The sequence below is a fragment of the Rhagoletis pomonella genome, unplaced genomic scaffold (genome assembly GCF_013731165.1).
Source record: "Rhagoletis pomonella isolate Grant_MI unplaced genomic scaffold, Rhpom_1.0 Rhpom_scaffold_00005, whole genome shotgun sequence".
NCBI classification, from domain to species: Eukaryota; Metazoa; Arthropoda; class Insecta; order Diptera; family Tephritidae; genus Rhagoletis; species Rhagoletis pomonella.
In genome coordinates, this window is record NW_023458559.1 from 57,419,326 (window position 1) to 57,437,405 (window position 18,080).

Sequence of the window (18,080 nt, forward strand, 5' to 3'; positions counted from 1 at the left end):
CTAGGATCAGCATAGGTCGCCATGATACGCTGTTGATCAGACCAGCGCTGACAATTGTTAGATCTGGCGAGCTGCAGCAGCTGCCCATAATCCTGGTGGTTGCGTCGTCGTTCATTGTGCAGAATGTCGAATCGTCTATCTGCTCAGCCAGATGTATTCCCCTTCGATCGTTTGACAGGCTTGAGTGCCAAAGATCGCGGTGCGCGTTAAAGTCGCCAACTACCATACGGTTTTCACCTCTGAGTAGCGTACCTATTTCAGGATGATATCCTGCCGGGCAGCTGGTGACATGGGGTATGTATACGTTAAATATTTCGAGCTCAATATCGCTTGATCGGATAGCAATACCCTGACATTCTAGGATGGTATCCCTGCGGTCGATGTGTGCTTCAATAAGTCGATACTGCACGGTGTTGTGCGTGATGAACGCTAAACCTCCACCATTGTCTCGCTCGCGATCTCGGCGGTGCACGTTGTATCCGGCGAGATTCAACAAGGGGGAATTTCCGTGCAACTTCGTCTCTTGGACCGCAGCTATTAATATTCCATGCCTTCCCATGAAGACAGTTATCTCCTCGTCTTGCTCTGGAGTCGGTTACAGTTAAATTGTAGCACCTTTGTGTGCCTTGGGAGACCGATTGTTATATGTGGTGTTAGGGAGTTGTGTTGCCTGCCGGCTCCCTGCTGTACGTGCTGCAAAAGGGGGTGCTGCCTTATGGTAGTGGTCGGCGGCGTCGAGGGGGAGGTATGCGACTGGGCAGCACAGCAGAGGCCCACATAGTCACTTGCTACATATCTCAGAACTATCTCTGTACTAGTGCAAAAGGAATGCAGAGCGGGACAGTTGAAACTTGCGGTGTAAATGTGCAAATGCTCACTACTCGTACAATACGAAAGTAGCTCAGCGAGAAGACCTCCGACTCAACCATCGTTGGTCGCGAGTTCAAATCGCGGCGGAGGCAGTTGTGAGTTTTCAAATTTGATGCATTTAAATTGTTGCGTGCAGCTTACAATATTTTTTTTTTTTAATAAAATATGCAACAAAAATGGAATCTGTAAAGGAAAAGAAAAAACGAAAAAATTATCCAAAAATTTAATCTCAAATACGTTTTCTTATAAAAAAAAACTGTTAAAAACGGAACCGGTTAAAAACTGGTTACAAAGTAATGCACTGGGCGACAATTGCCACCGCCAATGACATCGCCGTGTAAAACTGGACAGTTGAAAACATTGCTTGGGTATTGAGCTAGAACTAGTAATGTCGGCAAGAGGTCTAGTTCTACGCTAGTTCTGAGCTAGTCAGATTTTAATACGCAGCAGGTGTAAGTTTCTGGCCCTGGGTTGGACTGGCCAGCCCTGAGCAGAAGGGTACGGAGCAGATGTAGCCCTAGAGTAGAGCAACGTTTGACGGATTTCCCCGACCTAAACGGGGTTAGATCGCCGAAACAACAGCCCTTGGTCGGGTAAAACCCGAGTCATTCCGGTACGTAGAACCGGCTGTCGTGGGAATATCCTAACCTCCATCTTAGCACACGCTTAGCAAATAAGGAATTCGCTTAGCCATTAGTGAATTTCAGTGTATTTAAAGTTTCAGAGGCGTTGTTTGCTTTTACACGAGAAATGTCTAAGCCGGCAAAGCCAAAAGCGCGGTTTGCGGAATGCGTCACCTTCTATTCACTATTAGCTAGCTATTTTGTTGGAGAACAGCCCCGATGGGGCTATTAGGCCTAGAAATCGTGCTGTGAAGAGGGTAATCTAAAAGTGCTTACAAAACAACAACAACAACGTTCAGAGAGGCAAAAATGTATGATATAATTGAAAATTTTGTTCTCAAATAATTTCTATAATTCGAATTCTGCCGATGCAACCCTGCTCGCAGCGACAAAACCTGCTTTTGCTGAACTGGTTTGCGACTGTGGTATGGGACCAAATGCACTACCAAAAGTCAGCTGTTTTGGGAAATTTTTTCTCATCTTCTTTTCTTCAGAAAAAAGCAACCTTGTAAACAATGTAAAAAACAAAGGGGGATAGATAAATGAGTTGGAAGCAAAAAGAAATTGTAAAGCGGAAGAAAAACCACGCATTTTATGAAATTAATTTGTGAAAATTAGAAAATAGGTTCTCAGAATCCAGCCGCAACCCACGAAAACACGATGAGTGAGGGTGTTGATTCTGATGAGTCTCTTTACGCAGCCTTGCAGCAGCATTTTGGCCACAGTAGCTTTAAATCGGATTTGCAGAAGAATGCCATAAAGTGTGCCGTGGAAAGTAAGTTTGTTGTGCCGTCTCTAATTTGCGTGCATGTTTTATTTCGAAATATATGTATTTCAAACAGAAAAACGCGATATTTTTGTGTCCATGCCCACCGGTTCGGGCAAATCGCTTTGCTACCAGCTGCCAGGTGTGTTATGCGATAATCAGATAACTATAGTGTTCTCCCCGCTGCTGGCACTCATCAAAGATCAAATTGATCATTTGGGTAAGCTAAAGATACGCGCTGACTCGTTGAACTCGAAAATGTCGGCAAAAGAACGTGATGCCGTCATTACCGATCTGAAATCCTTGCGGCCCAGCATACGGTTTCTGTACATTACACCAGAGCAGGCGGCCACACTTTTTTTTCAGGACCTATTGCAATCGTTGGTAAAGTTCGATAAGATCGCCTATTTTGCCGTTGATGAGGCGCATTGTGTATCACAGTGGGGTCATGATTTTCGACCGGACTATCTCAAACTTTGTACCTTGCGACGCAAGTACCCCAATATCGTTTGGATGGCGTTGACTGCAACCGCTTCGCGGCAAGTACGCGAAGATATTTTCCAACATTTAGCTCTCAAGCAGCCCGTTGCCAAATTCACTACGCCAAGTTTTCGGAACAATCTCTTTTATGATATAGTTTTTAAAAATTCCATAGAGGATGATTTCCAGCATTTAGCTGCATTTGCATTGCATTGCTTCGGCGATGTTGATGAGTTCAAAAGTGTGCCTGCGCCGAAACGTGGCTGCGGCATCGTTTACTGTCGTACGCGAGAGACCGTCGAACGTGTAGCGTACGGAATATCGAAGCAAGGCGTCGGTGCTGTAGCATATCATGCTGGTCTGAAGGCAGGCGAGCGCATACAGGTGCAAGAGCAGTGGATGAATGGAGTGTATCCCGTGATATGCGCAACCAATAGTTTTGGCATGGGTGTGGACAAGCCTTCAGTGCGTTTCGTAGTGCACTGGGATGTGCCACAAAATGTGGCTGCTTATTATCAGGAGTCAGGACGCGCTGGGCGCGATGGACTACAATCCTTTTGTCGGCTCTATTATGGAAGAGAAGATGTGAAGTCAATACAATTTCTTTTACAAAATGATGTCAACCGTTCGCGAAGCTCAACTTGCTCTGGAAAGCAGGAAAAAGCGGATGTTAGTACACCGATAGTCTTTGAATTTTTAACATAAAATAATTTATCTTTATTGTCTTTGTATGGCGCAGCGTGCAGTAAAGAATTTTGAAGAAATTGTCAGCTTCTGTGAGAGCATACGCTGTCGACATAGGCTATTCTCTGATTATTTTGGCGATCCACCTCCAGAATGCAATAATCAATGCGATGTGTGCAAAAACCCAAAGAATATTGAAAAGGCATTGGAAACGTTCCACAAGCTCTGTATGGATGGGCGTTTCAAGTCTGACGTATCACTTGAAGATAGCGCAGATTTGTATGAAGGTAAGCCACAGGAGAAGTATTAAATGAATGCATTATTGTGTAATAAGTCAAACGCAATTTCCAGGTGGTCGAGCTGCTGCGAAAAGGCTTAAGGACGATTACGGCGGTAACGACTCCGACGAAGGATCAAGTGAAAGCCATGAACAAATGGCAAAGAAGGCCAAGCGCGAGACAGAAGATTTCATACGAAAACAATTTCAACTACGCAAGCAACTGAGTGCTGCACGCGATTTGGAAAAGGAGGGAAATTCCCAGATAACACGCGTCAAGAATGCACCTTCTAGCGAAGTGAAGGTTTCCGGGCTCACGACAACCATACGTGAGAGTTATTTAAGTTCACTTGTTAGTGTACTTAAATTGAATGTCGAGCAGTGCAAAGAGGATGATCCGCGGCGAGATCTTCGTCATCGTGATTTTGAAGCCATTGCCATAGACATCGAGTATGATTGCTTTTCAAAGGTGAAGGTGGTCAGCCTGTATCGGCATTCGTTGGCCAAAGAGGTAAAGTAGATGGAAGTGCTTTTTTTGGTAGTTTTCAAAAATTCCTTTCTTACCACAGCTTGCTGCCATACGCCAACAGACGAACAAAGAGTTACTCATGCCTATTCTCAGAAACTATGTTGCACGCCCTGAAACCAGTCAGCAAAGTGTTTGGACGGGAGGCAGCGTTGAGTATTTCGAAAGAAAGTTGAAGGAGTTGGAAGACTCTCGGCCATCATCACCTAACACAATCGCCGGTGGGAATTCCTCGAAGGATCTACCAAAAGCATTGCGTCACAAGAAGAGTTATAAGCAGGACACCGCTAAACAGACCACCATTGGCAGCTTTTTCGAAAAAAGTAAGGGAATTAAAAGCGAAGAGGCCGACTGTTCGCCTGTAAGCAGCAGCGGTGACAGCCAAGTTATGGAAACCAATGAAAACGGTAATGTTATAAAGTCAGAACACGCAGAGTTGGATGATATTGAGCAAAAGGAATGTGAAGAACCAAAGGAGGTTAAGAATTCTGAAGCTTTAACAGCAGAACCCATAAAGGATGATAACTCTTTCGGAGAGGATAAAAACGAGACCATACGAAATGAATCTTCAAACTTAAAAATAGATGATGATCTTGAAGATATAAGTGACAAAGACATAAACTCAAATGAATATAAAATGAGTGAAGATGAAGAAGTGCACGACCCAGATGAGGACAAGAAGGTCATTTCCGAAGTGCATGTCACCCAACAACAACAACCTTCTACGAACAAAATAGATAACTTGTTTGGCAACGAAGATTGGGATGATCCGGCTGAGGAGCTGGTGGAAAGTTCCATCAAGTATACAGCCAAAAAAGAAGATGGAAAAATAAAGACATTATTCGGGGAAGAATCGGATATATCGACGGCAAATAAATCCGACAGCTCCACCAGAGGTGGCCCGCGTAACGACGATGAAGATGATTATTTCGACATGCTGTCCCATCACAAACGGAAGCACAGAATGTCACACTACACCAAATCGAAGGAGAAATCGCCTTTGCACAGTTACAAGTCATCAGTGAGCTATGACGCTTACTATCAATCAGCTTCATCCAGCTCAATCTCACACCATCACAAAGCCTCAACTAGTTCTAATCTAACATCGCATCAATACAAATCGGATTCATCCTCCACCAGCTCATCGTCACGTCGCAAACACAAACATAAGCATCACTCAAAGCACAAGCACAAGGGTGACGATTTGGATGAGCTGGATATGTACGAGAGTTCCTCCTCGGCTACAAAGTGTAAGTACAAGGACGCCTTCGTGGACTCGGTCAAATACGAAAAATCAGTGAAGGAAAAACTTAAGGCACTGCGCGCTGAATGGCAGGAGTTTGAGGGCGAATCTGATAGGAAATTAGAGGACTCTGAGGATTCATTGGATGAATTGGAGCAACTCGCATTGAGCAAGAAGAAAATTGAAGAGGAATTGAAAGCTTTGGAAGAGCTTGAAAGAGCCGCCGCGGAATCTGAGAAATCGGCTGCCCTGAAAAAGGCTTCAAAGAATGACGAGCAAACAGCAACGAATGCAGACGGAAACTTGAATGAAAAGGAGATGCCCAAAAACATAACTGGATCAGGTCTAAGAGCTGAAGATGTGGCAAGACAATCGGATTGGTATGCAGCGAAGCGCAAAAGGGAGCAAGCCGCACTCGCAGAAAATGATATGAATGGCAGTAAATCTAAATTTGCTTTGCCGAAGAGTGGAAGGAGCGGCGAAAATTCCAACTCCAGTGAACTAATGGCGAAATTTGGTGAATATAGGAAACCGGTGCTTCGCCCAGATCAAAATTCAAGGCACCTATCGCATGATAGGCAGGCTCGCCTTAATGCTGCCAAACATAAAGCGGATGTGAGCAAATCAGTAGTGGACTTACTGAATCCTTATTATAAGAAGAAGATCACCACGAAAGATCTCTTCAAAACATTAGCCAAAAGGATAACAAATCGTGTTTGTGAAGGCAAATTGGGTGAGTTATAAATTATAGGTACATTAAAAATCCTATGTAAAATTTTATTTTCGGTTTTTTTTTCAGAGTCGTCACATTGCAAGTCTTACATACGCGATACATTTCTCACAATCAATGAGATTGCTACGGAAGCTGACATAGATAAATACTTTCCACTTACTTGAACAAATGGCTGGTACAAACCTAAGCAATTGCACGTTCTGATTGTGCACCAATACCTTTCATGAAAATCATTCAATCGCGTGGTGAGCATATGTGGAAATAATTTGAATTTTAAAACCTTGGTGGATATACATATATTTATAAGCATTAAAGCTTAAGTTGAGATTCCGTATTATAATATTGCAAGACAACGTACAATTAAATTTTCTTGTAATAACATAAGGCATTCAAAAGAAAAGAATGAATTGATCTTATTTTTCGTATACAATTTGGGCGCACTGATGCATGGTTGCAAATGTATTGTCCAAAACAAATAAGCAAAACACATTTGAAATGTGTTATTCTCGCAAAAATGATAAGTAGCAATAATTTTCACGAAAGGTACATATATTTAATTTAAGCTCCCGGAATTCTATGAATATGTTATTTTATTGAAAAAAAAAAAAATATTAACTTAAGCTGCGTTATTTCTAACAAATGGGTTTAATGGCTCCGTAAGGATATCAATTACTCAACTTCTGTGGCCAATTATAAATGGTAGTAATTAAAGTTAATTCTCTGCTGGCTGTAAGTGGCTTCTGTTTCCTATATTCGCTCGTTTACATAGACATTACTTTTGAAACATATAAATGTAGTAGTATTTAAAGGAGTGCATGCGTACATATGTATACATTTAATTAATATAAATCATACATATGCAATTACATATAAATATCAATATGTAAATATTAAAGTGTAGAATGTCATAATATACTGATTAAAATATGGACAGTGCTATACATATTTTAAAAACAAAAAAGGATGATGTGTTTTTTTTTTGTTGTTAGCCGCGTACGTTTCTCCTAAGTGACTTCTATTTTTGAAGATTTCAGAGACTTTGTAAAAGCTTAAACAGACGGCAGCTTTGATCCGGACTAACTCGGACTTAATCCGGATCAACTGCAGTTAATTCCCGAGTTGATCCGGATCAACGCTGCCGTCTGTTTATGCTTTAAGTCGTGCTTAGGAGAAGTTCCAATTGGTTATTCGAAAAATTTGTGGTTGTAGCATAAAACTATTGCAATTTCGACGCTGCTGTGAGCTCTTTAAAAAAAGAGACGCTTTGTGGCTGGATAAATTGTCTACCCTTATTGTACATAAATTGTTGTTTTAAAAGCAACTTACCTCACTAATATTGATCGTTCCCACGACAGTCAGGCCTGCGTAACCGAAACGACCCAGATTTATGTACATACGTATGTACATACATATGTATATCTGACCAAGGACTGTCACTCCAGTATCACTGCCCAAAAACTCTGGGGAATTTGTATGCTGCTACAACAATAACAAAAACTAAATATTGCTACTGAAAGCTGTTGCATTCGTTGCAAGTTACTATTAAAATTTTCACTAAATTTTTCACACATGAAACATATCTACATGCATACATACATGTTCATATATATATATATATATGTATTAAGCCCACGCACATACTATATACATATGTATGTATAACCGAAGCGACACTAAATTTACACTTTCACAACACCCGCTCTTATATTTTATGCATTTTCGATAGAGACATCACTCGACTTCAACACCCGATTTATCTAATTTCGAATGATATTTAAACGAAAATTTTCAATTTGTTTACTTTCAATAGCTTGGCTCTAATTTTCACAAACGCAAAAAAGGAAGTGGTTGTAATAGCGGCGGAATTTCACGAAGAACAGAGTTGCACTTTACTCAATTCAGACTCATTCACAATAGCTAGAACAAATGAAGAGAATTTGTATAAATTTAAAAATATTTCTGTAAAAAGTGTAGACGATTGAAATACTATGTCAAAATAATTCAATTTACTTTTAATATGTATTCCAATGCAAAGTTATACTAATTTAGAATCCATTTGATTTTGTATGCTTGTTGGCACTAAAGTTTTGCTGGAATCAAATGCAACCCCGCGCTTGTCAAACTTCCGCCGCCATTCCAATCGTTTCCTTTCGCGCGTGTGCAAAAATTGGTTACTAAGTAGTCGAAGTGAAAAATAGAAATAAAGTAATAAATATTCTACTACATTAGATTAATTTAGTGCGAAATTGAAGGCAAATAAAGTTTTTATTGAAAGTGAGCCTGGACGTTGTTTTCAAGGTGGTTATAATGAAAGTAAAAATGAAGGCTAGCCAATGATAAACTTATGTATGCGTGGGTGTGTGAAAATGTGAAATAAGCGCTATTTGTCATTGTCATTTATTGAACAGGAAAATTAGTACAGTGAGATTTTGAATCTTTTATCTTTAAGATGAAATAGCAATTTAACTGCTTTGCATTAGTATCAGTGGATATTAATGGAGTTAGAGAGGTAAGTTGAACATTATACAAATATACAAGCCTTTAATTGACTCAACAAGTATGTATGCTTGTATGTTAGGGCTGCTCAATTTTTATGGGAGATTTTTTCGACTATGCGCGTAAAGCACAGATGGATTATACGTGCAATTTTTAGCCAATTTGCGAAGGAGCCATAGGTCTAAAATCAATTTGGAATTTGCCAATTGGCGAATATCGGTTTACTAGCATTTTGCTGTAGTGTCGTAAAAAAGTGCTTAAATTTTGTATAAAAACTTACTATAAGGGGTTGTTTGGTGTGACAAATTCATTTCTGCTCTTTTTTCTTAAATTTTCTACCAGAGGGCGCAACAGTAAAAATTTTGCACAGTTTCTTCTAAACCCATTTTCGTAATTTGGCAAACTCCAAATTGATTTTAACCCATGGTTTCTTCGGCAAATTGGCCTGCCCTAAAGTATGTGTGTATGTATGTTTATATTTATTCCTCGGGTAGGCCGATAGCAGAGTTGCGGTTTACATTAGTTCTGTTCGCTATGCAAAAAACATGTACAAGCTGGTACCAATTGTTATTTAATCGCGTTCGTTTGGACAAAAAACTTGCAAGGAGAGAGCGCATTTTTGACATTCCATTTGGAGGCGAAGTTGTAAATTCGTGCTGGGAAAAATTTTGCCAGCAAGGCTTTGCAAGCAGGATTGTGGCACACGATTGCATTTGGTCAACAATAATTTAAATCAACAAGTTCGTTAAATTTAAAAATGTACAATCTAGCCGTGATTTAGTAATGAAAGAAGTATGTAAATATTTGTTTATTCAATTAATTTAAATAATTACAATGATTTGAAAGGTACTCTGCTGAAAAAGCTGTATCCGCAATCGGAAGGTAGGCGACACCACTTTCGATATAGGAAATCCGACAGTGACTACCACAAAAAAAACACAAGCGTATGTTGAAAAAAGTCAGAACATGAATAAATATAAGTTTTGTTTTCCAGTTCCAATAATTAAAAAAAAATATATTATGTTCTAAATGCAGCCGTGGACGCCAGGTGGCACTGCAGCTTGCGAATTTCTTCAAGAAAGTGTCAAACAGCTTTTTCGAAGTTAGAATTTCCTCCTCCCGAATTTCCCTGGGAGTTAATTATTGGAGAATTTCTTTCTCGGGAGAAATAATTTCCCGCAGAAAAAACTCCCCGGGAGTATTTAGAATTGGGCTGAGTAAGTTTCTCTCTTTGGGAGAGTAAGTTACCTTATTCTCTGAATTTTGCTACTGGCTAATTCTCACTGGCTTTTCCAAACGAACACAACTTTCAATAAAGTAACCTAAAATGAAATACCGTTGCTAGTAATGAATCATAACTAAATTAAATAAAACAAAAAATTAAAATAAAATTAAATAAATTAAAAAATATGTACATATACATTTGTATGTATGTATGTATTTGTAACAAATTTAACGAAAAATTATACCAAATAAACGAATTAAAATAACATGAAATGGTATGAATAGAAGTGGAATGACCATTTAACAAAATTTGTCCAACATTACATTCTGGTATCCTGTGCGCCAAAGGAGCACATCTGAAGAAGTGTATGGCATCGAGCGCCATCAAACATGTTCGCACCCATCAAAGTTCGTAGTTGGAGCTGTGTGCGTATCCAACGACTTCCCCAACATGAACAAAAAAAAAAAACACCACACAATGCCAAACAATACTCCCAACTCACGTGCGCCTATGTATGTGTACATTATTTATAAATATACATATATTTATGGATATGCGAGTGAGATACATTTGTAACTGGTCGCTTGCAACAAAAAAACTCCGGTTTTTTTTTTGTTACTGCTGTCGCTCGACGGCGTTGCTGGCACTGTAGTTGTGTGCGTATTTCGTATGGTTTTCGTTTTCGGGAAAAATGTTTCATTGAGGTCCAGCCGGCAGGCCGCTCTTCGCTCAACGCTCATTCGTAGTTCTCTGTCCGCGCGGTGCGGTTGTGCGAGATTTTGTCGTTAGCGGTGCGCAAACACAACCAGTCTACCTGCCGAGCGCAAATTTCGTCGCTGAAAATTAATATTTTTTTTTGTGTAATTCGTATAGATATATATATGTATTTAAAAATGCATAAATAAAACAGAAGTGTGTGCGTTATAAATATATTAATTAAAATGAGTTTCAGTGGTTAATCCGAAAAAATTACTGAACATAAATTTGAGTAGAGTTGACTGTGTGCGATTGTGATACATACAGAGATTTCGAGAGGAAATTGCATTTAAAAATTTATGCTGCACCGTGCAACTTTTTTTAATATAAAAACAAGTGATTTTTATATAATTTGTATTATAAAATACCAGAGCGAGCGCTCGCTTAAGAATTATATGTAGAAAAAATAATAATAAGTTAATTGCGTACAACTTTCTACTGCCAGTGTTTAAAATAAAAATTCCAAATCTTGTAAACATTCTGTCGCCATTCATAGAATTCGGCCATCACCTCTCTGTGCCACAGTCAATACTCGCTAAGTGTGCCTTTAAATAACACCCACTAACTAAACAATCGAGCAACCCAGCTAGCTAACAACCGTTGAACACCTCAAAAAAACCTCCCTCACACCCGGCGTATTCGCTTGGAAAAAGCACTGCTTACAATCCTCGGCGCAGTCTGCGAATTACATGTGTCACTCATACACTCCGCTCCCTGGACACCCCGCGTGGCCTACAATATTGGCGACGTCGCTTGTGTAGTAGACCGGCGAGCAGCAAATATCGGACACAAATTAAATTTTTTTGTTTACGTTGAACCAACCCGCCGGAAAGCCCCGCAGCGCGCACCCAGTGAGACACCGATTGATACACAGGCAGCGTAGTTTTTTTTTACCTTTTCTTACATATATTTGCAAATAATGATGCAACATATAACATAACCAAAACAACAATTACAACAAACAAACCGATAGCCATAAAAAGCAATAACAACTAGCGCGTATTTGACCAGAGGGTGTTGGCGACGTGCGAACGCGTGTGTGAGTGTGTTAAAATCATTTGCAAATACAGACAATCAGACAGACACCAGTAGCAAAAAAAAAAAAACCAAATAAAAATCAGAATAATTAAATAAAAGTTCGCAAAGCAAAGTGAGATACGCATACGGCGGCAACAGAAAAGGTGGTAGTTAATTACGCTGCCGATATAAAAAAAGTAACGCCTGGTGCGTTGATATAGCGGAAGTCAAAAACGTACTAATATTAAACAAATTTTGTGATCTTTTTTCGCGTGTCAAACAAGCAAAACAAAATATGCATCAAACAAGCAGAACTTTGAGTGCGCCCCATTCGTCCGCCACAAGCTTCGCACTGATCTCCAACAGCAAGCGCAGTGCTGCCGGCGCTAACAAGCATCAGCACTGTCGTATGCAGTCTGGCTTATCAGCTGTCACCTGCCAATTCTTTAATATCAATTGTAACTCATTTTCGATGCCGTCATATCTAATTTTGTTACTTTTCTGCCTCGGCGCTCAGCGTAACGCAGCGCTGGTACACGCACAAGATAGCACTACCGCGGCTGGTGCAGCGGACGCCGCGCCATCACCTCATGCCGCCGCTTTAGCCTCACCGGGCACGGGCGGTGGTTCGTCGATTTTGGACCAATTCAGCCCCAATTGCACTGCAGTTTCGCATATCTTTCAGGCGCGCGGCATCGATCAAGCAGAGATACCACAGAAGCCGAGTAATGGTGAGTTATGTGGGGATTTTGATTTGAATATATGTAGAGCCCAAGGTATTCTTATTGGAAAAAATACTCGACATTGAGCTATTTTTCCTTGAAATTCACTTTTCGGTGAATAATAATAATATGTAGCTAAAGCCTTGATTCAGCATTTTTTTTTGTCTAATTAATCTCTTTTCCTCACCAAAGCACACTTGGCCAACATTTCCTAAAGAATCTGTAAGACATGCTAAAGTACATTTTATTGCCAAGTTGCTATAGGCTCGGAAGATTGTACTTTAAAATTTTGCCAGTCAACTACGTGACAATTTACTTTAATCAAACAACCGAGGCAATGAGGCTTAAGTTGCCATTATCGCTGGGTGGCGCTGCCTTTGATGAGACATGTCACTTAAATATAATTTTGATGGGTTAATTCATGGGGATTAAATTCCTTTGGCGAATGAATTAAAATAAAATAAAACATTATGGTATTCAGATTTTTGTGTAAATTTTATGACGGCAGCTGTCAAAACATAATTTTTTCATGGACATTTTTTTTTTTGATAAAAAGCGAAGGCAAATTTTTTTAAGCCCAGCCACACTTTGATCTTCGCGCCACCGAGTGATTTTAAGTATTCTATAAATTTTGTACAGCTCCAACAACACTTCAAATCGAGCCAATTATATACATGCATATCTAAGTATTTTACAACATTCCATATCAGCTGACCACAGTAAAAAGAGTTAGCTGAATTATTAAAGTAACACACTCATACGTGCAGATGTACACACATCCATACATATGTAGTATGTATGTAAATATGTACATATATGACAATTTAATGAGCTGGTGCGGGGGCAAGACTTTTCGCGTAAGCAAAACTGAACATTCAAATGATTTGATGAATTTTTATTAGAGCATAGACATAACGACGTTTTTGTTAACTTAATGGAATCAGTTTTATTGTAGTGGCGATCAGCTTTTAACGATGTCTCTAAGCAAAATGTAATTAATAATTTTATGAGTAAAAAAAATGAAAATTATGATAATGCGCGGTAATAAAATTGTGACGCCTTTCACGCATATTATAAAATAAAATACATAATTTAATAATTTTCCGTAGAAAAATATTTGGACATTTTCTCCCCCTTTTAAAATTTACTGAATAAACGAATTTTGTTGCAAAAAGATTAACACAAAACTAAAAAAAAATATATATATATAAATCAAAGTGATTAAAACCAGGAAGTTAAAAGATGTTAGTTCGAAAAAAAAAACATTTCTTCACATTTTTTTTATTAATTCTAGTTGTTCCCAAAGTTTTTTATATACATACTGAAATTTTCTTTATATTGATTTATTTTTATATTTATTTCCATTTTCTAGTAATTTTTTATGTAAGTATATAATTTTATTTTCAAAGTTTTTGTTTCAGTTAAGTTAATTTTCTTGAGAAAAATTGGTCCGACTATTAAAATTTACTTTTTTTTTGAAAAAATAAACAAATACAAAAACTAAAAAAAATAAATTTAAATTAAAAGAAAGTATTTTAAAACGGAAGTCCAAAAGAAATTAGTTTAAAAAATGTATCCTAGTTTTTTTTTTTAATTAGTTCTTAATTGTTCTTTTTAATATCTTAAAATTATTTTTGATATGTTTTTTAATTCTTTTCACTTTTTTGTAAGTGTTTCAATTAATCCAAATATAGTTCAAAATAACCTTTTTCAATTTTTCTAAATAAGATTTTAGCTATTCTTACTTTTTTGTCGAATTTCTCAATTTCTTTAGTTTCTCTTTAAATTTGTTTGTTGTTTTAATTTGTCCCGAGAAATCGTACTAAAAACAGCTAAATCAAAAATAAAGTGAAGTTAAAAGTGTCTTATTATTTTTTAATTAAATCTTTTTTTCTTAATTTTTTGCCTTAAAATTATTTATCGAATATTTTTTAACTTTTTTGTTTTATTGTTTAAAAATTTATCGTTTTTTTTTAATCTTTTATATTTTTCCAAAATTTTTGTTCCAGTTAATCCAAATTTGATTCAAAATACATTTTTTATTTTTAGATTTTAAATAATGTTCGTGCTAATTTATTGAGTTTCTAATTATTTCAGATTCTTTTGAACTTACTGTTTGACGAAATTTATTAAGTTTTGGTACGTTTTGTGTAAAATTTGAAAAAAGGTTTAATATTTTGCCAATTTTTTGTTAGTATTTTTCCCGAAGAAATAAATAGCAAAGTAAAAAAAGTGAAGTTAAAATAGTTAGTTCAAAATTAAAACAAAGTTTATTTATATATCTTAAAACTTTTTAAATAAATTTTTTTAGTTGTACCACTTTCTTGTGAGTTTTTTCTGTAAAAATGCATGATGTTTTTAATTTTCCAATTTAGTTTAATCCAAACTTTATTAAAAATAATTTTTTTGTAATTTTTCAATATTCTAGCTATTCTTTCGTTTTGTTGAGTTGCCCAATTTTTTCGGTTTTCTTCGAATTTACTCTTTTATTTATTTTTTTACTTTTTGGTACTTTTTGAGTAAAATTTTAAATTCATTTCCTTCAATTTTACATTTTTTCACCATTTTTGTTATTTTTTTTTTGTTTTTAAGTTTTAAAGACTTTTATTAGCTTTTCTCATTGTTAAACACTCAGCAGGGAACATCTTGGAAAAAAATTCTTTTTTTAAGGAATGCACTTATGTATATTAGACTGCATCACCAAAACAAGTTGCGGTTTTTCCGGCGGGATTATACCATGTTCTGACCGACATCGAAAACATGTTTTCGTTGCTTTCGTCCATGTAAAATCTGTCAAACGAAAACTAGTTTTCGCTGAAAACTACTTGAAAACTCACGTTCCACTCATTCCAATCGGTGTCTTCACTAGCTTTTTCAATTATTTATCGAAGTGGAAGTCATATTTTATCATCTTTAATACGCCATTTCGGATTTATTGTTAATTGGCTGGCAAAAGTAAAATAAGAATGAAAGTAAGAGGTTGCTAATGAAAAGAAAATGAGGGAAAAGCATTTTGGTTTTGTTTTTGTGTAGTAAAACTGTAATCAGAGGATGTAAGAAATGTCAGCGAAAACGCTAACAGCCGGTGTGAACAGCCTTCAGCCCACAATCTCAAAACACGTTTTCAAAGTGTTTTCGTTGTCGGTCAGAACATGGTATTACAAAACCTAGTATATTTGAAGACTTCTACCAAATTATTTCGGAAAAATATCTCTAAAAATGGAGTTTTTTATGAATAAAAATAGTTTCTTAAAGGATTTTTTGAACAAAATCCCCTCAGATCATATCAAAGCCCAATATCTCAAGAAATATCGATACGAGCGATTTGATGTTCTAGAACTATTATTATAGGAAATTCAATGACCTACAAGTTTGTGATTTGTAATTATTCTGTATCTCTCGTTATTTGCGAGATAGGGGGAAAAAACTGGAATTTAATGAAAATATTGGGTTTCGTGACCCGTACTAGCTTGGTGGTGTGAGTTAGGATTACACCGCAATCAACACTTTTGTAGAACGTTCAATTCTGAAGAAAACCCATCATTGACCAATATTATACCATAAAATTCCTCTGAGATATAGAATTTGAAGAAAAATAATCAAAGTTTACGTGCATTTTATCAGGGAAATTTTTACACGCCTTGGGCGAGTACTTAATATTATTATTAAGGGTTAAAATTTTCAGGGAGTTTTTTTTTGGTGTTTTCCACAAAATTTCGGGGTAGGAGTGAAAAAAAAAACAAAAGTCGCAAACAAAAAAGGCACCCTAATGTATATCTATTGAACTTTTGCTGAGTTAAACTTACTGACCTATCCAAAATAGCAGGTAATAATTAGTAAATCCATAGTGAAACCAATTTAAAAAACAGAGCTCAACACATTTACGACAATTCACTAGACTTACGGCGAACATAAAATCACATTTTCTTATGTTTTTTACTTGCGAATATTCTCATAAAACTTAGTAGTAAATATGATTGGCCAGTAAAGAAACTAAGAAACTTACCGATTTACGAGGTACTAAACGAGATACGAGTAATTGTAGGTAATCACATGTGCATACATATTACATCCAGACGTTTAGATAACAAGCGCAATCTATAAGCATTTACCTGTGGCTGAACTCGGATATCTAACTGCCTAGTGCTGAGCGATGCGAGTATAAATAGCGGTACGTAAATATGTATGTATTTATGTATGTATATATACATAAATAGCAAATAACTATGCAGGTTGGGGCTGGGAGCGTCTCACTTCGGCTTTCAAGTTGCGGGCTGATAAAAATAAAATGTAGTAAAAAAGTATTTGTTAAAAGATAATAAAAATAGTTGCGCGTAGATAATGTTACGCATACCTGTTGCGAGATTATAAAACTAAATGGAGGCACATACATACATACTTACTATTTTATATAAATATACTTAACAAGTTATTCCCTTTCTTGCGCAGAATTGATCGATTAAATTTAATAACTGAAATTGCTGCAAGTCGAGAGTAGTTTAATCACCGCGCTTTATAGCCAGTGCAAATTAGTAAATTGTAGGTCAGCTTTTAAACTCAATTAACAGAGGCTGCACTTAATTTTATAACGCAAAAAATGTAGTAAATCAACAAGTAGTAATTTGTTTGTCTACAATGCTTAGTAAAATATCTGCTGAATCATTTTTTTTAGAAAATTTCTGGGACTGGGTTAATTTTAGAAATGAATTTATAAAAGACGGCAACACATTTGGCAATACAGCTTACGAAATGAATATCTTTTCAGAAATTAGTGAGTTATTATCATTCCAGTTACCAGAGCTGTAAAATGATTGAATCAACATAGTCTGCATTCACTCGGCATTCCTTTCAAAATGTTGATTGTTGGTTTGTATAAATAAAAACTTCATTCCTGAGTGGCTTAAAATATTTTAAAACAAACAAACTGTGTTTTGTTGTTGAATGCTAGATTGCCATTCAGTATTGAATGTGAATGTTCAGCAGCATTCGCACTCACACATGATTGTATATTTAGAATGAATGCACACTTTTTTTTACCATTCAGTACCAATAATTTGTTCCCAGGGTTGATATATTTTATACTTTAAAGTTTTAACATATCTGGAATTGAAACAAAAACAAATATTTTATTTCAAAGTATATGTACTTATGTATTGAAGTTTTCTGCCACTAACCCAAAGCCAATGACTCGTGCAATATTATTTATTCCAAAGCAACTTATCGCAACTGTAGAGCAAAACAGACACATCTTGATATGTATACATATACATCATCGATTGTAGACATTTTTTCGCAGAAGAATATACAAAATTGATTTATCACAATTATTTTTGTACTAAATATTTTTTTCACAGTATACAGTGATCCAGGTAGCCAAAACAAAAAATGTAAACATGCTTATTTGACATTTTGTTTGAATGTATTGGTTGATATTTTTTCACAGTTGTCGTTTTCGTTAACCCAAATGAAATCCAATTTAAATATTTTCTTATAGTGAAAAATATTTCCAAGTCACATAAAATGAAATAACGAGAAACACGAAATTCCAAGCAAATGAAGCGTGAAGCGTTAGCAATTATGACCGGATGCAGTTCCTACATAAGTAAACCGTGTTCTGAACACAACTTTGAGTGAATAATGGTGGGCTGACTTTGTAAAATGG

The 18,080-nt window shown here is 36.7% G+C and overlaps 2 protein-coding genes across 3 annotated transcripts in view; both read left to right on the top strand.

Annotated features, from left to right (window-relative positions):
- The first annotated feature begins 2,028 nt into the window (after positions 1-2,028).
- Positions 2,029-7,131, top strand: LOC118739304. Its single transcript, XM_036470550.1, has 6 exons — positions 2,029-2,268; positions 2,336-3,408; positions 3,479-3,710; positions 3,775-4,211; positions 4,270-6,202; positions 6,269-7,131. The coding sequence occupies exons 1-6, from the start codon at positions 2,154-2,156 to the stop codon at positions 6,364-6,366; spliced, it is 3,888 nt and encodes a 1,295-aa protein (XP_036326443.1). The 5' UTR covers positions 2,029-2,153; the 3' UTR covers positions 6,367-7,131.
- A 3,550-nt stretch (positions 7,132-10,681) lies between these two features.
- Positions 10,682-18,080, top strand: part of LOC118739306 (glypican-6) — a 569,268-nt gene continuing 561,869 nt past the window's right edge. For both annotated transcript variants that reach the window (XM_036470552.1, XM_036470553.1), the window contains exon 1: positions 10,682-12,427. In XM_036470552.1, coding sequence (XP_036326445.1) covers positions 11,992-12,427 — 436 coding nt within the window. In that variant the 5' untranslated portion in view covers positions 10,682-11,991. The remainder of the gene's footprint in view (positions 12,428-18,080) is intronic.

What these genes read in the sequence shown, in the direction of transcription:
- LOC118739304 (XM_036470550.1), top strand. Translation starts at nt 2,154, where the DNA reads ATGAGTGAGGGTGTTGATTCTGATGAGTCTCTTTACGCAGCCTTGCAG. An exon ending in GAAAGCAGGAAAAAGCGGAT is followed by an intron (nt 3,409 to 3,478) that starts GTTAGTACACCG and finishes TGTATGGCGCAG; the next exon opens with CGTGCAGTAAAGAATTTTGA. An exon ending in GGCATTCGTTGGCCAAAGAG is followed by an intron (nt 4,212 to 4,269) that starts GTAAAGTAGATG and finishes TTCTTACCACAG; the next exon opens with CTTGCTGCCATACGCCAACA.